Raw genomic sequence first — 24,221 nt, forward strand, 5'->3', positions numbered from 1 at the left:
GCTGAGCAATAACACCTGAAATCATTGATAGTGTTAGACTTATGTAAATGAATTCCACCAGTTTTTAATTGTATATGACAATTCATCCTTGCGCTGTGGCAAAGCCACATGCACTCAAGGGGTGTCAACTGACTCCCCTTTGTTGGAAAATTACACAATGTAGCTAGTTTTTTTTTTTTTTTTGAAATATGTATATATACTATGTATTGACACCTCTTGACTTCTTGATGAGTTTATTTCTTTATATCTTGACTCCCCTTAATGAAATTCCTGGCTCAGCCACTGAGTTTGTGTTAAACATATATAAGTCGAAGCACCATTGGTTCGAAGTTAGTACACCCTTGAATGGTTCAATATTTTGAACTTAATAAAGCCACTTTGCTCAAAGTTACAAAGTTCCAATAACTTTTTGCTGAAATACAAAACGAAAATATGAAACCACAAAGCATTGAAGGAAAGGACTAAGAATTGAAATCATAAATGTCAGCTGTGCAGCAAGTAAAGTATTACCAAACTTACTATAAATGTCACGCATCTTGTTAGCTAGAATGACTTAAAGGGGAAATTCTTTTCTTCTGCACATAATTAAGTATTTCGTCTGAATTCTTTTATCCTAGCCAACCAAAAGAATTGGAACGTCAACATACCACAGGTCATGCACCAATGCCAGTTCCCTGAAACTCAGATTATGATACTACTTATCCCTAGAGAAATCTATAGACACTGCTGATGGTGACCGCAACTGGAGCAGCTTCCTAGCTATATTCAATGCTTTTTCTGCCTCAAGCTCTGGGTGCTCCAGGATGTTCATTATCACAATTGATGGCGAGCTAAAGAGAATGAATCGCATAAACTCAAACTCAGGAATGAAAGCTGAGATATTCGTTAATTTGACCAGATGAAGCTTGCTAAGGGGAAAAGTTGTGCAGTCCAAGCATTTTAGATAACCCGAGACTTGTTCCTGGTTTAGCTCGATTGTAGAAGCCTACACAAAAATAAAGCAGAAACATAATAAGCGCTTATTTGTTTCCAAAACAAATTATCATGAATTAGATGGAGCTTCGCAACTTACCTCTACATAGAGTTCTTGCAAGTTGGGAGCACTTCTAAGTAGGCAGACAACTACAGATATTTGATTTAAGTCCATAAAGTTCACACCTCTGAGTTCAAGAATCTTTAGAGAGTCTGACGATGGCGATAACGTTGGCAGAACAGGAGTTTCATCTAGGAGCTGAAACATTAATGATGTGTGAAAACACAATTTAATCACATAAAATTAAAAAATAAGAATTCTTGGAACCCTTATAGTGTTAGTTGTGAAGGTAAAATACAAGCTTGGTTAAAGTAATAGGAAAATAAAGCCGTGTAGAAATAATTTCAATAGCACTAAATACCTGCAGAAACATGCCATTAAGACGAAGTATTTTGACTTTAGGCAGGGTACTCACAAATGTAACCAAATCAGTAACAGGTGTGCGTGTTACAACTCTCTCCAATGAAACAGAAACTTAGACAAGTTAGAAGCATTGTCTAAGGAGATTGATTTGAATTTCTCATCGTCCTTGATAAGCAACCTCTTGAGATTAGAACCACTGATATTAAAATGATGAATACCAAAGCAATGATGCAATGATAGTGTTTTAAGAACGGGGCAGCTAGAAATAACTCTTTCGAAACAGTTGTCCGTGAACTCAACCCCCTTAAGTAGTAATTGGTACAGATTTAGGAAGCCTTTAAACTCTAGTGGTGCTGACAGAACAAAATTATGGAGCTTCAAGTATGTCAAGTCCACACAAGAGAAGAAATAAGGAGGTAGTTTATGACGAGTAACATACTTGTTTATTAAGGTTAATTTCTTGATTTTCCTCCAAGATAAATATAATATCCATTTGTTCACACCAGGACGCACCAGTGAAGTGTCATAAGGAAAGCATACTCTAAAACTCTCTATTTCACCAGGATGTAGCAGAAGAGATTTGGTGACAATTTCATCAAATCGATAGAACTGGAGCATATAAGAAAAAGTTCCTTTCTTCACAAAGAAGCCTTCAAGTTCTCTGCAGAATTGGTCATCAAATACTAACTTTTGAATATATAAGTAGAAAAATCTCCACTTTTTAGAGAGAATACTAGTTCGTACAGCTTCGCGTATAGGCATTTTCCCTAGGATGCAAGCTATCACATCCTGTGGCAAGTTGCTGATTATATCTCCATCAGCACCTGATTGAATTCCTTTGACACCTTTTGGAGACATATCTTCCTAAGAATGAAAAAACAAGTAAAGCGACACAGTCAACATACTTCATTTTCTTTTGCTTTTTGAGATAAAACATATTAAAAGAAATACAACATATAATTCCAAAACAAACAATGAACATAGGTCTTTTACATGCATTCGGTTGCTAGACTTAAAGCTAGGGCTTTTATGCCTAAGGCGGAAAAAAATAAAACAATAAAGGGGAGAAAAGAAGAACAAGGCTAGAGGTGGCAAAATGGTTAAAAGAAAACAGTTATCCACCCATATTATCCATCAAAAAATGGGTTAGATAATGAACCATTTAAAAACGGCTCGAATATGGATAAAGAACCATATTATCCACTTAGAAAATGGTTAACCAAATGGATAACAAATTGATAACTAATGTGTTTAACTTTTACATTTGTAAAGCTTCAAATTGGAGTTCCTCAAATTTGGAAGACTAGGAATTCTGATCATATTTAAGAAGCCATAGATAATATGGATATCCATATTATCCGCCGGATAAACCCGTTTTTTATCCGTCTCAATTACGGGTCAGGTCGGGTCGGATAATTTATCCGTTTTTTACCCGTTTTGATCGGCTAATATCAAACCCGGCCCGCTTGTTTGCCACCCCTAAACAAGGCTATCGACAATTCTTAGAATCCTTATCCAAGGATCAGATATAATAACAAGACATGTATTCATCTTGCGAGATTTGACAAAAAAATAATTAACTCTAATTTGCATTACCAAATGAAGCTTAATAGCTTTATTCAAAGGATCTGCCAAAATCCTCAGGGCTCACTTGACAAAAAGAGAAAACCGGTCATACTTGCCATGATTAACTAAGTTCTTTGAACATAATTATTTACTATGTCAATTACTGAATGCGTGTGCATAAGTAATTCATCCAATAGTGGGGAAAAAATGATGGAAGACAAAAGGAGGGCATTTCAAACTTACCAAGAATGTAACCAGCCTTTCTATATCCTCAGTGCTTTTGCTGTTGCCACTATTTGTAACTTCTCAAGTCTTTACTTTGCATTGCCTTTTAAATCCATCTCCAGATTCGAAAAGAAAAACTTTTCAGCTCACTAGGAAAAGAATGACTGTTGAGTTTTTCAACATCAATAAATGAAATAAATTGATTCTATTCCTTTTCTTACTCTTGATGCATGCACTGTCTCAAATTAATTATCCTGACTTTTTTTGTTTAAGTTGCTGTCTGCTTTCAATTTATATTTACACTACCAATATTATATTGTGCAAAGTACTTTGAAGACCGTAATATAGTAATAACTATTTTAAAGTCAGTTTCCTGGAACAATTCATTTGGTATGAAAAACAGAAGAAATTCCAGGAGGATATTGTGAGATTATACTCCATTAAAGAAAAAGTTAAATAGCAAGTGCTACCTACTACCTAGTAAGAATTCTCCAAAGAGAAGGCTTTAAGTTTACTATAGGGATATGACCAAAGTAGAAAAATAACAAACAGCAACCCACCACCTAACTTTGAAGTCTGAAATAAACACACGTGAATTGAGCCCAAGAACCCTTAGCATAATAGAATTGTAATGACAAATTACGTTACAGACTAGTCAAATCATAGATCAATTTTGAGCTAAGATCATATGGTTTGATTAAAGAAGCCTGAAGATCAATAAACAAGATTGTAATCTTGTGAAGTACTAGTCTAGAAAGCTAATACTGCTTTAGGTGATGCACGCTGAAATTTTGATAACTCAGCGAGTATTTTGACTGTTGCAGAATCTTTAACTGGACTGAAGATCTTGATTAGCATACTCACCAACACTGGAGACTCAGGCTAGTAAAAGCTTCATAAGCTGCAACTCAGGCTTTGACCCATTAAAGTACATTAGCTTAACTTCCTTGAGGTGATTAAATGTCACATCTGAGAAATGTTCCACTTCAAGTCATTTCTAGAGCAGACACATCATCGTCGCCCACATAAGACGCCTAAGAAAAGATTAACCAAAGGTTAAGTAATTGATGATTTAAGGAGTACGAAAACAAGAAAGAAGCTACTGTGTATAAGAAAAAGAAAGAAAAGAGAACCTGAATTTCTCTATATTGTAAACATGGGAAGCTTCTAATCAAGCTAAGAGCACATGAAACCTCATCCAATCGACACAGATAAACAGATAAGAGAAAATGTTTGACAGAGTAAAAGGAAGCTTTATTGGTTATAAACCTGCTCCTGCAGCAAAGCACTAGGAAAAAAATTCAAAAAGTTAGGATGACCGGAAGCGCAAAAGAAAATGCACTAATAGCTGTAAGAACAACATTTACCAGGCAATCCATGTCGAGATGCTGGAGAGCAGAACAAGACTCGAAAAACTTCACAATATCCCATTTTTCTGTCCCCAAAGAATATGCATCATTCATAAGTGAAAGTTTTGAAAGAAGGGGGATATTCTTTAAAAAGATAGATCTTGTACAGCCTGTAAGATCAAGTGATCTCAGCAGGGGAGCATTAAATTCAACGATATCGCTATAAGAAACTACCATTTCCAGCACCAAATCTTCAAGCAATGGGCAAGTAAAGACAAAACTTTCAAGAAATATGGATGAAATTTGACCTTAACTAATTTCTTGCTTATTAACCTATCAAATCCTCTAAAGGCTGGTGGAGGAAGTATTAGACAATTTTCAAGATCCAGTTGCCTTAATTGCGTACATGTTAAAAATGAGGTAGGCAATTCGTATCAGTCACTGTTCATCGGAAGTACAAGAACAAGATGCTCAATACCATTCCTAAAGAGGAAATAAATCAAGTTGTCAATATTGGGACAACATTTCAAACAAGGAATAGAGAGAGTGTATGTTAAATCCCTTTTAGCTTGTCCTCACAGCATCTTGTAAAGGCAAATGCTTAAGAATATCATCAATAACATTCTCGGGAAGGTTGCCAAGTACATCGAGATGCAAAGTTTGCTTTTTTCCCATAGGAGGCATCATATTAGACTGATCGACAATAAGATCCTGTAAAAAATAAACAGGAATACAAAGATGAGGAAGATCTCCAAACTATACAGAACTGCGGATGACATTGTCAAATTTAACATTCCATAACTGCAAGAAGAATAGAAAGGGTGTGGTTTAATTGCATTATTTATAACAAGGAAGCCATCCATCAATACTTCATGAATCATGAGTAGAGAGGAATATACAGATTTCTTATTCTAAAGGAAAAAATCAAAAGAATAGGACTGAGAACCACATCACCTTTTGCTTCTATTAAGCTTATCAAACTGACATAGACAGCCACATAATAAGAAGAAAAAAAGGTCCAATAATTGGTCAAATTAACTTAGAAAATTAGCTGTTTCACAGCTTAGGTATATATATATTGACATCAAACTAGTAGCCTAAATAAGCTATTAAGTACGTTAACTAGTAAAATTTGAATAGCCTAAAAAAACTTAGTATGAGACAGAAGGTATAGGTAAAGCCTTAGAACCCCAACCCCATCATGCGACATCAATGACGACTTTAACCCCATCAAGTTTTAAGCAAAGCCCAAATCGATTAAGGTGATTTGATTTAATTATGCCCCCAGAAAATATAAATACAATTCTTGATTCCAAAGTTCTACAGAACCCCAGGCCATAATAGCACATGAATTGTGTTAACAATGAAGAAAACACTAGTAGTGTGAACCAGGCATTGCTTCAGTATGATATCCTAACTATACTATTTTGACAAGCCAATGTTGAAAATTTCGGATAATACTATAAGCAACCTCATCAATTGAAGAGTATTAGAGTGAGTAAAAGTTAACATTTTCGATCCACAGCTTGTTTTGCACTGAGACAGATGAACACCAGGAAGTCATGGAAATAAGTAATTTAGCCAAAACATTCTGTGAAACTAAACTTACCAAGATCAAAAGTAGTACAGTACAGAAAGGGGCCAGTATGTTCTAATTGAAATGATCCTTTGATTAGTTTCATAAACTAACATCTCCCGAAAAATAAAAAGGGATCAGAAGCAAAAATTACGCTTACCAAGATCCAAAAAGATGGAGTTTAGCCTTTCTCTTGGTTGTGCTTAAAGTCTTCAACTGTTGGGCACTATTTATAGTTTTCAAGTCTTCTCTAAGTACTTTGGCCTTTTATTTTGTTAAATCAAATCACACTGAAGCATTACTAGTAGAGGATAGAGCATATGTCGATCATAAACAATTTCAGTAGAGTATGTAATAATTAGAAAGGAATTAGCAGACATATACTGCAGAATCCTTCAATTACCAAGAAAAGCAACCAGCTAAGTGATCAAACATAAGGCGACAGACAGGTTTCAAAACCCAAAAATAAATAACTGAACCCCTGAAAATACGACTGAATAGCAGCTAGAGTGCATCGTTACTTCTAGAACAAATAGTTCAAGCCATATCTTTTAGGATATAACTACTAGAATCATTTCTTTAGCATCATCAAAACACATGGACAGACCAGGATTATAAAACTCAGTGAAGGATCCCAAGTTCACAAAAATTTAAAGCTAAAATGGCGCTTGAATAGTATTACTATAGGGTCATACGGCATCACTGCTGTTGACCTGCTCAGATTGCTTTGATGAGTACTTCCCCATCAGCTTAGCCAGTTCGAGATCAAAATACTTCTCAAGTGCAACTGCCTCTTCCGAGTATTGCAGCCAGTGTTTGCGTCTCATTGCAGCTACCCTATCTTCATGAGCTCTTATCAGACTATCCTTCTCTTCCACAAATTCTTCCATTTCATTGTCCTGAAGTTTGATAAATTTCGCAACTTTCTCTGCCCTGAGTCGATGATCCTCAGCCAAAGAAATAGTTGCATTAGATTGATAGATCATCTCACGCTGTTCCTGCTGTATCTTTTCAAACTTGTCCTCCTCAGCAGTCCTGGCATCGTAAATCATTTTCAACTGATCGTTGAAAAACTGCTCTAGATACTCCATCTCTTCCTTGTTCCGTTCATGGTGCATCTTAGTTCTCAGTCTGACAATCTTGTTCTCTTCAATTGTCTGACGGTGCTTTTCACTCACCAGTCTTAGAGACTCTTCAGTAGCTTTGGCCCGCTTTTGGTGCTTAGCGGCTTGGTTCTTGAACCATATGAGCTCTTGATTATCCTCCGACATCTGCATAGCTGGATTCCAAACAGTTTCTTTCAATGACCGAATCTCGAACTTCAGACTTGATTTCCCATGTGAATGCCGGTTAAAGTTGTCCATGTCTCTTTTCTCTGCCATGTAACCATAAAGCTTACGTTTCCCCCCAGGATAAAAGCGATCTGGATTGTGTTCCCATGCATCTCTATCACTTCCTTTTCCAGAAAACTGCTCACTGAGAAGTACAGCCTCCATGTATCCCACCGGAGTGGTCTCAAAAATCAACACACTGATACCACGATGGCCTTGTGGACCATATGAGCTTCTCGCTGTCTTGACAGCAGCATAAGAGCTGAAATAATCACGCAACTCCTGATTCCCCATTCCAATCCACTTGTCATTTTCATCTTTCTCAAGCACTGTGTTCACGATAATCACTGTCGGTGGCCACACTATTTCCTTATCTTCAAATTCGCCGCCACCCCATCCTCCATACACTTGACCTGGAGGTACAACAGAAGTTCCCCTCCGACACAGCTCTTCCTCCAAAAGTTGAGCAAGTTGTCTGTGTAATTTCATCCTAAATCCTTTCATTTTTGCGTGGTTCATCACTGACTGTATCCCTGGAAACCACTCAATTGCACCCGGACCACCTTTGCATGCAGGGCAGTGCCACTGTCGTTCCGGATCAATAATCTCAGTGACAGTCAAACTGTCAAGACATTTGAAAAGGTTCCTGAACCAACGACTTTCCTTGCGTATCTCATGACTCACATCATTTACATCCGACTGATCATCAAAGTCGTCATCACTCGGAAGCTCATCATCACTGTCATCATCAGGCAAATCCGATTCATTATCCTCCCCATCATGTTCACAGAAAGCCTTGACATCATCAGCGACAGGGGAATAAGTATCTTGGTCCTCATTGGAACGAGCGACAGATGACCAATCCCAACCATTCTTCAGGGCAGGAGGAACTGCAGCGGGTGATGGTGTGTAGCATTCTCTGCCAGCAGGTTTTCGAGGATGATAATTTGGTGTAGACCAGTTATTCCTAGAACCCTGTCCTGATGATCCAACAATATTGTTACGCATTCCCAGTTTGGCTTTTGGAGCGGGATTCTGAGGAATCCATGGCTTCTTTCCAGCACTGCTACTTCCACCCTTGTTCTTGGACTTTCTAGCACACACTATCCATCCATCATTTTGATCAGAGTTCAACCCCATATCTTCTACGCCTACATTTATATCATCAACCATTGGTGTAGTAGTTGTTTCGCATATAGCTTTCTGCTTTCCTGATGAATTAGAAGACTTCCCAACCCTTTTGCTGGAACTCATCTTTGGATGAACTAAACGAACTGGGCTTTTCTGTTGAAGGAAGATGTCAACAAAAAAACAGAAACTGATGAAAATAACATGAGAATTTCGACTGAGAAATAATTCCATATGTTTCAATTTTATAAATCAAATCGACGAGACAGAAGCATACAACTTTCAGTAGGAAAGGTGAACCAGATCAAGAAGATAAAGCCTTTTTACATGGACTAAAATTAATCAAAAAGGAAAAGAAATGATTATTAAGAGGAAAAACATGAAAGCACTTACAAGCATACCAAGATTCTTGAATTTGAACGTGCCTTCTGCTGCTGGGGCACAATTTCAAGAAGTTTCAAATGTTTGAAGGGAGGCAGAGGTGAGACATGAAAAGGAAGGAGATATGCCAACTAAGGAAAGCGATTGAATACGATGGTTCCTATATGCATTCGGGAAGAAGGATTCTGCATTCAATTGCTTAAGAATAGACTAACTCAAACTATCCCAAAAATCTCCTCTTCCAGCTAGCTAGCCATTAGTTTTCAATTGCCAAATATTCCCATGATTCATTCCTAGCCGTTAGTTCTAGTCATTAAAATTACCTTTGGCTCGCCAAATTTACTTTTCAATCTCTTGTGCATATAATGACATCTTGAATGCCAAAGTAGCACACAAAGGAATGAGATTATAATTCTCTTTAAGAGGGAGATAGTAGAGTAGGCCGGCCTTCATGTGAAAACTTGGTTTTAATTTGCAAGATGTAAAAACTGTTCTAATGGTCCAAAAGAATGAACTTCTCAGTTCTGAACTGAATCTTCCATAAAGAAATAATGAGCATGGAGGTCTTCAACATCAAAAAATTGTCTTTATTCCTATTCTTAATGACTAGAAATTCTTGACACATGCACTATCTCAAATTTATTTTTCTTCCTTTTTAACTTTCCTGTCTACTTTCACTTTTTATTTACACTTACCAATATTTTTTGCATTATTACATTACCACAGATGTGCTTTCGGACCCATCATATTAAAGAAAATCCAAATTCTTCAAAAAGAAGATCAACATCATTTTAACTCTTAAACTACAACATTCATCAAGATGCTTAGTTGCTCAGATTTGGGAGCAGGTGTCCGATGCGCATGATCTAAACTTTAAGATTCCGGAGTACATATCTAGGTACGGATACAGGCGGGGAGACTAAGTGAAAAATAATTCAAAAATGTAAAATAGAGTTATAAAGATATGTCTAAATTATGAGACATTATTTGGAAACTTTACAAGGTATTTCGAGAAAGAGAAAATATTAATCAAGAGCAGAATCCAAGAAGAAAATAAAAGGAAAAGGACCGATACAGAAATTTTTATATGCAAGGTATTGCATTTCTTCAATTTCAGCCTAGCTTTAATCGGTTGACCATGTTCGACACGGATTTCATACCCACACCCATGTCATGTCGACACGAGTGCGGTACTGAAAGTGAAGAGTCCGTCTGGATGCTAATTGCAGTATTTGAACAAAATACTAGTTTAGGAGACTTACGAGTTTCTCCTTAGCGGAAGCAGATCTGCAACAACCACGACTTGTATTACCGGTAGGAAACGGATGAATTTTCTTTGTCCGCAACCTACTAATCCCCAAGATGATGTAGAGAAGCTAACCCTTTTTTTTTCTACACCCATAAAGGTTTATGAGGAAGATAAGCTAATGGGCTAAAATTAACTCCCTTATGGGCTGATCAGACTCATATCATTTTCCAACACTATTAAACTCCAACGTTACCTTAATAATTGTGTTCATATATACCAAATTGTGGACTTAAGTTGGAAGAAAAGAGCTACCTTTTTTTTTATTTTATGGAAGGAGTACTAGTTTTAACACTTGCATTATTGTTCATTCATTATTAGGATAAGTTTCATAAAAATTACTTTCACTTTTTATTTACACTTATTAATATTTTTTAAATTATTAGATTACCAAAGATGTAATTTAGGACCCGTTCATATTTCAAAGAATATTCAAAATTCTTCAAAAAGAAGATCAACTTCATTTTGGGACCCATTAATATTCAAATTCTTCAAAAAGAAGATCAACTTCATTTTAACTCTTAGACTACCACATTCATCTAGATGCTTAGTTGCTCAGACTTGGGTGCGAGTATCCAGTACAAATGTGGATATATAGGTCAGATGCTTCATGATCTAAACTTTAAGATTTGGGAGTACGTTTCGACGTACGGATAAGGGGATTCGGCTAAAAATAATTAAAAAATGTAAAATAGAGTTATAAGAATATGTCTAAATCATGAGACATTAATTGAAAACCTTACAGGGTATTAAGAGAAGGAGAAAATATTAATCAAGAGCAGAATCCGAAAAGGAAATAGAAGGAAAAAATCTGATATAGAAATTTCTACATACAAAGGTATTGCATTTTTTTCTATTTCACCGTAGCTTTTGTTTTGATTTCATTAATCGTTGTATCTGTCCCAAATTCTTCCGTCGTCTTAGCACCCAAAATCGGTTGACCATATTCGATAGGGATCTCCTACCCACACCCACGTCATGTCGACACGGGTGTGGTACGGAATGTGAAGAGTCCGAGCAACTTAGTCTAGATGTTATTTGTAATATTTGAACAAAATAGTAGTTTAGGAGACTTACGAGTTTCTCGTTAGCGAAAGCAGATCTGCAACAACCACGACTTGTGTGACCGTAGGAAACAGATGAATTTTCTTTGTCCACAGCCTGCTAATCCCCAAGATATGTAGAGAAGCTAACCTTTTTTCACCCATAATGGTATATTTATAGGTAATAAATAGGGTTTAGGAGGAGGATAAGCTAATGGGCTAATGGGCCAAAATCAACACCCTTATGGGCCGGCGGACCAAACTCAATATCATTTTCCAACACTATTAAACTCCAGTGTTACCTTAATAATTGTGTCCGTATATACCAAATTGTAGACTTAAGTTGGAAGAGAAGAGCTACCTTTTTCTTTTATGGAAGGAGTACTAGTTTTAACACTTGCATTATTGTTCATTCATTATTAGGATAAGTTTTATAAAAATCACTACTCCAACTTTACGAAATTTTCAATGGCATTTAGTGGTTTATTTATTTTTCCATGCCAAATTAAGCTCAGTAACATTTAATTTCCCACAATCTGCAAAAACCCTGAGCATGCTTTCAAAGTATAAACACAATGGAACTATCCATTACCATAAATAAATATATAAAAACAATGGGACTGAATAATCCACTCATAATACATAACATTACAAAGTTCATCTCAACATAATTACGTAATATATTTTTTTTCTTTTTTTCCTTTTTTGATAACGGTGGTGTCTGGGCCAGCTTGTGCGCAAATCAACTAATTCCGCGGGATATCTACTACCTCCCACCAGCATTAGGTGCCAAGTCTATCTACCAAGTCTTTCACAGATGAGAAGAAATCACCTAGTGTTTTTTGTCTCTGCTCGGATTTGAGCCTAAGACCGCAGGTTCCCAACCCACACCCTTGACCACTAGGTGTCTAGGCCACACCCTTGAGTGCAATTATAGAATCTATATAACTGAAACAAACTCCAATTTAGGGAGTATTAAAAAAAGAAACCATGAAAGAACTCGAAGCGTACCAGAAACCTTCTTCTTCTCCTTTGTTCCTGGATTAAAAGTTTTTCCTCTTTTCCTTGCTTCTCAGAATGAGAATATTCCTTTAAGTGAAAAGTTGGCTTTAATATGTAGGAGAAATAGTGTATATTCTAATGGTCAAAATAAATATACTGGGAGAAATAATAGCCATTGCAGGGCTTTTGTCAGTGGAGATTTGATCACATTCTTTTGTAGATTGAGTTTCAAATAGGCAAAGGTGGTCTTAAAAGCGGGGAAGAGTATTTCTTCCTTTTCATATATGGGACAACTCCTTTTAGATTCCTTTCTACTTCTACTTTTCATTCGCACTTTTTTTTTATAACCGTGGTGTTCGGGTCAACTTGCGCGCACCTCGACTAATTCAACGGGATACCTACCACCGCAGACTAGCAACAGATATCAGGTAACTCTATCCACCAAGGGTTGGACAAATGAGAAGAAATCACCTAGTGTTTTTTGTCTTCGCCGCACTGAATCATAAAATATTCATTATATTTGATTATTTTTAAGGTGCATTAGGTTTTATTGAGTATTAGGAAAAAAATTCTATATCGAAGTTCCAACTGCACACCTTTCCTTTTCGAGGGTCCTATTACCTCCTTATACTATTTTAGAGTATAATTAATTGCATCCTAAAGGCTTAGGTAGTAGAGTGTGTATATCACTCTTGAGAGAGTGAGAAGAAAAAACGATTTTAAAATATTACTTTCTTAATTTTGTTAAACTTAAAAGTATACTTTCTTTTTTCTTTGTCTTTGTCTTTTCCTTCTTCTCCTCTACTTCACTATTCCAGTCAACAATATACAACACTCGCCGGCGACTTTTATGGCCTTCATCTTTAATTTTTTCGGTTAGTTTTCTTCCTCTCTCTCCCTCTTGAATACACAAATCACACTTTCATTAAAAATTTATACATATATTTAGCAAAACCATTCAGAAATATCCATCACCGGAAAATCTATTTATTTTTTTATTTTTTGCCAGAAAAAAAAAGAGGTTTTGAAATTTCAAACCGAAAGAAGCCTTTTTCTTACCCAACAGTAGGGGTGGGCATAGTTTGGGCAAACCCATAATCCAAACCGAAATCTGAATTTTATGGAGTTTTGGCTTGGATTCTCGAATTACGGATTGGACGACGGACTTAATTTTTAAAATTTTTGGATTTCGGATTGAATGTTGGATTTGGCACTTCGGATTTTTAGATATCCGAAAAACCAAAATATTTATACTTCATATTTAGTCCATTATTCATATGCCAATGGTAACAAGTCCAATACCCAACCCATTTAATACGAGGCATTATCTCATATAATCATATATTCAATATTAGTTACTAAATTACTATGAGAATACTTTCTATTTAGACACACTAGAGATCCAAATTTGGTGGCTCCTGTTTTTTCTTTTGTGTGGTCATACTTTTACTTTTTGTCTCTCTCTCTAACGTCTCTCTATCTATCTAACGTATCTCTGCTCCAACCCCAACCCCACCACCACTGACAGTCGCCGGCGTACAACCGACGACCACCGGACCCAAGTAAGTCCCTGTCCTTTCTCTTCTGGTTTTTTCGAACTGCCCCCCCCCCCTTTTTTTTTGTTCGTCTCTTTCTTTCTCTTTCTCTTGCTTTCTTTTTCTTCTTTTTCCCCATCTTTCTCCTCTGGTTTTTCATTCTACCCCCTCCATCTCCCACCTCTCGAATCCCCACGTGCCCTAGCCCAGCGGCGACGGCAGCCATTACCTTTTGCTTTCACCCGTATACTCTTTCCCCTTTCGTTATTACTGCTGGTCGGATTCCTAGACCTAGCAACGACAACAAGGATTTTGCACGGAGACGATTTTCAGGTAATCCTCGGGAGAAGCGCGCGGGAACTTTCGGAACATAGTTGTTGCGGACAACACCTTTCTCGAAACCCGTTGGGACTCCAGGTTCTACCGTTCTTGCTTGAATTTGCTATTTGTTAATATACCACCAGCTGCCTTTCATCCTTGATTATTGTATTTCCTTCGACATGCTTGCATTTATCCGCTATTCTGAGAGATGGTAGTGTAAGGTCGTGTCCTCGGGTGGGTCAGGGGGCGGGAAGCATGGGTGGCAAGGGGGGAGGGATTACACAAGGTTGAGAGTTGGATCCTGGAACATAGGGACACTGACGGGTAAGTTGATAGAATTGGGGAAGATTCTACAGAAGCGGAAGATCAGTATAGCATGTGTCCAGGAGACTAGATTGGGGGTACGAAGGCTTGGGATGTTAATGGGTATAAGCTTTGGTATTCGAGGGGTGTTGGTGGCAAGAACGGGGTAGGTATTTTAGTTGATAGGGATCTAAGGGAGTTAATGGTGGATGTCAGGAGGGTGAATGATAGGCTGTTGATTATTAAGCTAGTGATTAATGGGTTCACTTTTAACGTGATTAGTGCTTACGCGCCTCAAGCGGGACTAAGCAAGGAAGTCAAAAGGCGCGTCTGGGATGATTTGGACGAGGTTGTGCGTGGTATCCCGCAGTCCGAGAATATTTTCATAGGGAGTAACTTTAATGGTCATGTTGGGGAGACGGCTAGGGATTATGACGAGGTGCATGGCGGGTTCGGTTTCGGGGTTAGGAACGAGGGCGGTACTTCGTTGTTGGAGTTTTCAAAAGGTTTTGACTTGGTGCTAGCTAACACGGGTTTTAAGAAGAGGGAGGAACACTTGGTCACGTTTCGGAGTAGGGTTGCCAAGACTCAGATTGATTTTCTTCTCATCCGGAGTGGTGATAGAAGCCTTTGTACGGATTGCAAGGTTATCCCGTGTGAGTGTTTGTCGACGCAGCATAGGGCTCTTGGTGATGGACTTGGAGGTCAAGGTAGCTAGGAAGAAGAGAGCGGTGTACGGCCAACCTAAGATCAAGTGGGGAGCCTTGACTAAGGGAAAGGCTCAGGAGTTGGGGGAGAAGCTGTTGGCTATGGGGGCCTGGAGGAATAGTGGGGACGCGAGTAGTATGTAGACCACGACAGCGAACTGCATCAGGGAAGTAGCTAGGGAGGTGTTAGCGGTCTCGAAGGGTTACTCGGGTGGCCACAAGGGGGACTGGTGGTGGAATGGGGAGGTCCAAGGTAAAGTGGAAGCTAAGAAAGCGACGTATTTGAAGCTAATGGGGAGCACGGGCAAGGAAGAGCGGAGGTCATATAGGGAGTGTTATAAGAAGGCAAGGAGAGAGGCGAAGCTCGCGGTCACGGCGACTAAGACTGCAACTTTTGAAAGATTGTATGAGGATCTTGGGGGCAAAGGAGGGGATAGGAAGATGTACAAGTAGCCAAGATTAAGGAGAGGAAGGCTCGGGACCTGGATCGAGTGAGGTGCATCAAAGACGAAGATGGTAAGGTATTGGTGGAAGAGGTGTGTATCAGGCGTAGATGGCAGGAGTACTTCCATAGACTCTTAAAGGAAGGGGATAGGAACATCGTGCTAGGTGAGTTGGAGAACTCAGAGAGTTGGAGAGATTTTGGATTGGATAGGAACATCGTGCTAGGTGAGTTGGAGAACTCAGAGAGTTGGAGAGATTTTGGATTTTGTAGGCGTATTAAGTGTGAGGAGGTTGTTGTGGCAATACGAAAGATGAGCAGGGGTAAGGAGATTGGGCCTGATGAGATCTCGGTAGAATTTTGGAAAGTAGCGGGTAGGGTAGGCTTGGAGTGGCTTACTAGCCTGTTTAACATCATTTTCAAGACAAAGAAGATGCCCGACGATTGAAGGTGGAGTTTGATGATTCCGTTGTACAAAAACAAATGTGATATCCAGAACTGCAACAACTATAGCGGTATCAAGCTACTGAGTCACACTATAAAGGTTTGGGAGAGGATGGTGGAGCAGAGAGTAAGGACAGGTGTATCTATCTCTGAGAACCAGTTCGGATTTATGCCGGGACGGTCAAACTATAGAAGCCATTCACCTTGTGAGACGATTGGTGGAGCAGTATAGGGACAGGAAAAAGGACTTGCACATGGTGTTCATTAACCTAGAGAAGGCTTATGACAATGTCCCGAGGGAGGTGTTATGGAGATGTTTGGAGGTCAGCTGAGTCTCGGTGGCGTACATTAGGGTGATTAATGACATGTACGAAGGTGCTAAGACTCCGGTGAGGACTGCGGGAGGAGATTCAGAGCATTTCCCTGTGGAGATGGGGTTGCATCAGGGTCAGCCCTTAGCCCATTTTTGTTTGCCCTAGCGTTGGATGTGCTGACACGACACATACAAGGGAGGGTGTCGTGGTGTATGTTATTTGTTGATGACATATTTCTGATTGACGAGACGTGAAATGGTGATAACGCTAGGTTGCAAGTTTGGAAACAGACGTTGGAGTCCAAAAGGTTTCAAGTTGAGTAGGTCGAAAACTGAATACTTGGAGTGCAAGTTCAGTGATGAGAGGCATGAAGAAGAAGTGGAAGTAAAGACTGATACTCAAGTCATTCCCACAAGAGATAGTTTCAAGTATCTTGGGTCCATAATCCAAGGCAACGGGGAGATTGACGAGGATACTCACCGCAATGGAGCGGGTTGGATGAGATGGAGGCTAGCTTCGGGGTTTTATGCGATAAGAATGTGCCGCCCAGACTTAAGGGTAAATTCTACAAGGTGGTGGTTAGACCGGCTATGTTGTATAGAGCTGAGTGTCGGCCCGTCAAAAAGTCCCATGTCCAGAAGATGAGCGTGGCTGAAATGGGGATATTGCGATGGATGTGTAAACATACCAGGAAAGACAAGATCAGGAATGAAGTTATAAGGGACAAGGTGGGAGTGGCATAGTGGAGGCCAAGTTGATTGTTATCAATCTGTATTGCTGTAAATAAATTAAATAATAATCTTTCTGAAAAAATAAAACAGAAAGTTAGTAGAAACAATTCTGAAAAATAATATTCGAACTTCAAAATAATGTTTGAAACGTTGAAGGAACAAATCGAGCCCACTGAATACACAGTGTGTCCTTAAGGAAATTATTCCCCTCAAGTACCCGAGGTTATGGAATATATCCTCCCAGGATAGAACGATTTAACTCACCAGTGTATCGGTACCTAAAACTCTGGTGATCGGCGAACCACTAGATGGTCGTAAAACACACTGGAATATTCTGTGCAGAAGAAGAAGAAGATTCAGAAAATTTCGTAAGTAAATATTCTGGGATTTGAAGGTCTATTTATAGCCAACTTGGTGATGTTTCTGAAGAGGTTTGCAACTTTTCAGAATAGTCATGACTGTTGGAACAGGTGTGACCCTCTGAAGAGTTTTGCAACCTTTCAGAACAGTCATGGCTGTTGGAACAGGTGTGACCCTCTGAAGAGGTTTGCAACTTTTCAGAATAATCATGGCTGTTGCCAAAGAAGTATTGGGGAGAGGTGATTAGACAGGACATGTTAGTGCTTCACCTAACCGAGCACATGACTAGCGATAAGAAGGTGTGGAGGTCGAGGATTAAGGTAGTGGGTTGACAGGTAGTTTTGAGTTTCTCCTAGGTTACCAGTATTACTAGTAATATTCTTGTTGTTGGTTGAAAGTTACTTCTTTTTAGTTTGCTATTATATCTGGTACTTAGCAACCACGTCCAGTGTTTTAGAAAATTGCTACTGGAAATTGTTGCTCCCTGATTATTATTACTTGATGCTACTCTTTCTCCCTTTTACTGGAAATTGTTGCTCCCTGATTGTTACTATCTGATGCTACTTTTTCTCCTCTTTTTCCTTATCGTCTTTTGTCTCCCTCATCTGTCTTTCTTCCCCCTCTTTCTTGTTCTTCTTCTTCCCTTTTCTTCCTTTCCACCTTCTCTTGAGCCGAGGGTCTATCGGAAACAGTCTCTCTACCTCCCCAGACCTCACCTATGGGATTATACTAGGTATGTTGTTTTTGTTGTATGGGCCTTGTAAACATCTCTGTTGTATTTTCTTGATGATGATTTTGTTACTTGAATACTTTATTGGCATGATTGCAATGAGAATAAGAAACTTTTTAGATAATTTAACATCCATACTTCATTTAGATGTTCATTTTTTGTAAGAAAAAAGAAACATCTCAACTTATAGGCTCAAACAAAAATCCAAAATATCCGAACAGATTAATCCGAAACCGAACTTAAAAAATCCGATCCAATCCTAACTTATTTGGATTGGATTTGGATTTTTATTTCTTCAATCCGAAAACCAAAAATCCGAATCGAAATTTTTATATCTAATCCAAACTGCCTGAACGACCACCTCTACCCAACAGACATATATATACTCACATCATTCACCATTACTCGCCTCTTAATTATAAGAACCACCATTTTTATGCCCCCACAATTACCGGTGATAGAAACCATCCAAAACGTCACCACCACAATAGCCATTTAAAGGCCTCAAGCCTAGCTTAGCAGCCCAAAAAAAGGAACAGAACAAGGGCCAAAAATTAGAACATAGCGTGAAACTTTGTTGTCTAGTTTGGTGGGGACAAAAGTAAATGAAAAAGAGAAAAAAGAAAGAATAATATAAGGGAAAGAACAGAAAATAATTTTTTAATGCAATATACACTTGTCTAGGGCGTGTAGTCCACCTCCCAGCAGAAATCTGGTTATAGGACCCCCGAAAAGGAAAAATGTGTAGTTGGAACTTCGGTCATAGGTTGGGGGATACTTAAGCATTTTCCCTTATAACATATCAAATCAATCCCAAACAAAGGTTTGTTGGTCAATTATAAAGAGTGCAAATCTTCATCGCTTTGTTATGACTGATGAACAAGCTAGAAAGTGACATTACACGCGCAGGAAGGATGCAATATCGTGTATGCTATTGAAATTGGATCACATATTCAGGATTGTTTTAAAAATTTTAACTTCTGAAATAGGACAGCAAGAAATTTGTCATCGTCTCATTCTTATTAGATGCAGTAAGAAGGTACTGTTATCCAAACTGAAATTCATTATCTATCAAAAGGCAATGTCGAAACACCACCATATACTACACCATCCACATTCATTTCTCTCTATTTGCCTTAATTAACTTCCAACCTATCTAAGACAAAGATCATGGTGGTGTAAAAGACCAGCGAAGATAGACAGGACTCTGATCCGGATAGCACCCTATGAACCTATATAGATAACTTCCGCATTAGGTGATACCCGCGGAAATTGTATTAGCTCTGTGGGTAACTCAAGTCTTGTTACAGGAGAATCTAACCTGGTCTCAATTACCATTCTTACGAGCATCAGAGACTTGGCTAATAGAAGCTTAATAAGCAACTTTTCAGACTTTTTGCCTGTTGTATCTATCACCTTAACCACTCTTAGGTGATTTAATATTGGCACATTTGAAAAACCTTTTACTTCAAGAGAAACACAGCTGGTCTCCTGATCTAACCACCATATATTGGAAAGTTCATAGTCCAACTACAAATTAATAAAAGACCATCAGTCTGAACTAACATTGAGGATTACAGATTATGAAATAAGAAAGGAATTACATACAGAAAAGAGAGGAAAAAAAGTAGCAGTAGTTTTTAAACCTGAATTTCAATTTCTCGTAAATCTGGGGAGCTTCTGATCAAGCAAAGAGCACATAAAGTCCAACCTTCATCTACACAAACATCAGAGAAGTAAAGACGCGTAAGAGCAGAGGGGAGCTCTTTTGGTACTTCACCTGCAACCAAGGACTAAAAAGACAATGCCATAAATCAGGACCACTCAAAGGCCAAAAGAACAACGACAAAAGATGCACTATAATGAAATCATGGAGCAACATTTACCTGGACACCACAATAATCCAAGTGGAGATGCCTTGAGAGCAGGAAAAGACTCGAAAAACTTGGCAAGACCATATTTTCCATGTCCCATAGAAAAATCCGTATTTACAAATGAAAGTTTCACAAGAAGAGGAGAATTTATTAGAACAACAGAACCTCTTGCGAAGTCAAAGGATTTCAAACAGGGAGCAATAATTTGAATATTGCTTAAAAAACTATATGAGATCTGCAATACCAAGTACTCGAGTAACGGCCAATGAGATAGAAAATTCTCAAGAAATCTAGAACAAATTTTTACTTCACGTAGTTCCAGGCTAATTAACCTATAAAATCCTTTGAAAGCCAATGGAGGACGTATTAAACAATTATGGAGAGTCAAATGCCTCATCTGCAAACAAGTAAGAAATGAAGAAGGCAATTTGTACTCATAATCCTTGGGTAGTTGAAGAACAAGATGCTGAATTCCATTCCTAGAGAGATAACATATCAAGTTGTCGATCATAGGACAATGTCCAAGATGATCGTGAATGGAGAGCGAAAACCTAGTTATTGGTCTGTCATGAAGTGTCAAAAGATGGCATATGATTTTTGTAAATACAAGTGCAGGGGGTATTAAGGCAATTCCTGTTTCCAAAAGTGTCTGGTAAAACGTCAATTCTGGAGTCTGCACCAATTATACCTCCATTTCTTTGATAAGATGCACGAGAGCAGAAAATGACTCAAAAGACATGGCAAATTCAAGTGGAGTTGGTCCGTCATGAAGTGTCAAAAAATGGCATATGATTTTTGTAAATACAAGTGCAGGGGGTATTAAGGCAATTCCTGTTTCCAAAAGTGTCTAATCAAACGTAAGGAATCCTCAAACTGTCCGTACAGAGTACACAGACATCAAACTTCTATGAACACTGTTAAATCAACATGCCAAAAATGTAAGAAGAAAAGAAAGGGTGTATTCTAAATGAATCACTAATCCATCTCCTCTTAATATTCATAAATTGCATTCTTTATATCTCTGCGGCAAGAAACACGTCCTTCAATCTTATAGTCAATAATCATCAGTCTTGACTAATTCCTTCTCAGGTTTCGGTAATGACTTCAGAACGTTTCAGCTCTCTAGAAATGAACGAGCATTATTAAGATTTCAAATTCAAAATATAAGTAAACAAAATGCACTAATTAATTGTCTTCACACATATCTCTAATTGAAAAAAGCCTCCATTTTTAAATAGGCAGAAGTAAATAAGACAAGAATTCTTGACACATACGCTGACATATAAATTAATTGTCCTGCTTTTTTATTTTGGGCTTTTTATTCACACTTATTCATGTTTTTCCTGATTATTAGAAGTACTTTGGGGTCCATTCTTATCCCAAGAATATTCAAATTCCTCGAAGAATCAACTTCATTTCAACTCCTAGATTACCACTTCAAGTTTGAATATTAGAATTCTCACCAGCGCCGGAGATTTGGCTAAGAGAAGCTCCACAAGCTGCATCTCAGGCTTTGTGCCAATAAAACCTTCTAACTTAACTTCTCTGAGGTGATAAAACGTCACATTTGAGAAACGTTCCACTTGAAGAGATTCTGGAGTAGGAACATCATTGTAAAATAACGCCACCTAAGATATAGTAAAAAAAGCTCAAGTATCTGAATTTATTGAGGATAAAAAGGAATAAGAAAACAAGATAACCACTGCATAAGAAAGAGAAAGAAAGAGTCAAATCACTAAGAACCTGAATTTCCATAGATTGTAAATTTGGGAAGCTTCTTATCAAGCAAAGAGCAGATGTGACCACATCCAATGGATCGAAATACATACCAGATAGGCAAAGACGTTTGACAGAGTGAAGAACAAAGGGAATACTTGGTGGTATTTCACCTGCTCCAGGAGACAAGAACTAGGAAGAAAATGCCAAAAATCAGGATGATTAAAAAGTGCAGAAGATGTTCCTTCAATGGAAAATACATTAGGATGAAGTAAAATCAAGCAACATTTACCAAGTTAGCCAGGTGGAGATGCTCGAGAGTAGATAAAGGTTCAAAAAACTTTGCAATATCACATTTTCCTGCTGCCTTCAAATAGTATAATTCTGCATCTTTAAGTGAAAGTTTCGCCAAAAGAGGAACACTTTTTAAGCAGATACAACTTATACAGCCTGTAAAGTTGAAGGTTCTCAGCACGGGAGCATTAATTTCAATGACGTCAGTTAAACTGTCTGAAATTTGCAGCACCAATTGCTCAAGCAACGGGCTATGAGAGATTAAACTTTCAAAGCAACTTAGAAGAGATTGTTACATCACGTAATTCCAAGCTAATCAACCTATCAAATCCTTTGAAGGATGGTGGAGGAAGTATAAGACAATTTTGGAGAGTCAGATGCCTCAATTGCAAACATGTGAAAAATGAAGAAGGCAATTCGTATGGGTTCCTCTCGATAGGAAGTTTAAGAAGAAGATGCTCGATGCCATTTCTAGAGAGAAAAATCATCAAGTCCTCAATATTACTTGGAGAACTTTCCAAAAAATCAATACAGAGAGCGAACTTTTTAACTGGTCCTGAATGAAGGGTCAAAATGTGGTGGATAATCTTTCTAAAGTAAATTGTAAGGAATCTTAAATCCTTTTTATTTTTCCAAAGTGTTTTATCAAGCGTCAACTCTGGAAGTCTGCACCACTTATATCTCCATTTATTGGATAAGATGCTTGTCCTCACAGCATCTTGCAAAGGCAAACACATAAGAATATCATCAATTACATTCTCAGGAAGGTTACCAAGCACATCAAGAGGTAATAAAGATCCACAACAATGCTTTTTGCCCATACGAGGCATCATATTATACTAATCGGTAATCGCCAATAAGAACCTGTAGAAAATAAACAAGAATACAAAGATGAGGAAGATCTCCAAACTATTTGGACAGAACTACTGATGACATACTCGAATTTAACATGCCACAACTGTAAGAAGATTATTAAAGAGTGTGTCCTAATAGAAATCATTCGTAAATATCCTCTTAATATCAAAGAATTGTATTCTACAGCAAGGATAAACAACAACAACAACAAAAAACCCAGTCTAATCCCACATACAGCGATGAAGCTAGAGAAGCAAACAGGGGTTCGATGAACCCAACTATATTTGTATTAAGAAATTCAATAAATATATATAACTATTTAATTGCGAACCCAGTAACTGAACGAGCTATGGGTTCGATGATAATTTCAGAACCCATAAAATTCTAATCTTGGCTCCACCTCCAACCACATAGTGGGGTTTGGGGAGAACCCATAAAATTCTAATCTTGGCTCCACCTCTGACCACATAATGGGGTTTGGGGAGGGTAGTGTGTACGCAGAATTTACCCATACCTGGTAAAGGTAGAGAGGTCGTTTCCGGTCCGCAAATACTTTATGAAAGGAAAAAATATCAAAAGAATAGAACCGAGAACCTCATCAACTTTTGCTTCTATTAAGCCTATCTACTGACTTCGATAAACACACAACTTTGACATAAAACTAGTAGCCCAAATAAGCTTAATAGCTTGTTCCCACAATTTGCAGAACCTAACCTTTGCCTTGGTAAATTATAAACACAACGGAAACCTAAAAATAAGTTACTTAAATATTAGTTAAGTACTAAATTTTGAATAGCCTAAAAAAAGCTTAGTATGAGACAGAACATGAAACGTTAACACCAATAAAAATTAACCCCATCAGATTATTTAAGAAAAACCCCAATTGAATTTCAGCTGATTTAATTATACCCAGAAAATAAAAATTCAATCTTGATTTAAACCAGAACCATAAAAGCAAGATATGAACCTGAGTATGAATTATGAAGTGCTTCTAATACTCCTCTGATGGCTAATTCAGTTGCGTTCTCAAAGTTGGGGTGTGTGTGTGTGTGTTGGGGGGGAGGGGGNGGGGGGGGGGGGGGGGGAGAGAGAGAGAGAGAGAGATTGGTCGTAAGAAGCTGAAATAGAAAAGCGTCCAATATGTATAAACTAGGGTATTTTTCCGGCTGAATTAGAAACTTAAAATATAAGAAATATTAATGTCATAATTTTTTTTTTTAAAAAAACCTTAATCTATACTAAACAAACTTTTTATGATTCTATCATTTTTTTTTGTGATTTTTCTAACATAC

General features: G+C 37.9%; 1 protein-coding gene across 9 annotated transcripts; it reads right to left on the reverse strand.

Annotated features, from left to right (window-relative positions):
• LOC109235591 (protein SUPPRESSOR OF GENE SILENCING 3-like) lies at positions 449–23,984 on the reverse strand. Of its 9 annotated transcripts, none has more exons than XM_019401763.1 (16): positions 23,897–23,984; positions 22,073–22,938; positions 21,808–21,972; positions 21,528–21,692; positions 20,077–20,172; positions 19,837–19,983; positions 12,313–12,390; positions 6,808–8,727; positions 4,943–5,247; positions 4,555–4,622; positions 4,321–4,475; positions 4,052–4,221; positions 3,206–3,303; positions 1,395–2,260; positions 1,073–1,231; positions 449–985 (listed from the first exon to the last, which is right to left on the reverse strand). In XM_019401763.1, exons 3-9 carry the CDS (start codon positions 21,889–21,891, stop codon positions 5,101–5,103), a joined length of 2,637 nt encoding a protein of 878 aa, XP_019257308.1. In that variant the 5' UTR covers positions 21,892–21,972; positions 22,073–22,938; positions 23,897–23,984; the 3' UTR covers positions 449–985; positions 1,073–1,231; positions 1,395–2,260; positions 3,206–3,303; positions 4,052–4,221; positions 4,321–4,475; positions 4,555–4,622; positions 4,943–5,100. The 9 variants fall into 9 exon arrangements, with proteins under 9 accessions (XP_019257308.1, XP_019257306.1, XP_019257311.1 ...); XM_019401761.1 differs by having other exon boundaries at positions 1,395–2,057; positions 2,141–2,260; positions 4,555–5,247; XM_019401766.1 differs by having other exon boundaries at positions 4,555–5,247; positions 6,826–8,727.

This window comes from Nicotiana attenuata, chromosome 12, assembly GCF_001879085.1.
Source record: "Nicotiana attenuata strain UT chromosome 12, NIATTr2, whole genome shotgun sequence".
NCBI classification, from domain to species: domain Eukaryota; kingdom Viridiplantae; phylum Streptophyta; class Magnoliopsida; order Solanales; family Solanaceae; genus Nicotiana; species Nicotiana attenuata.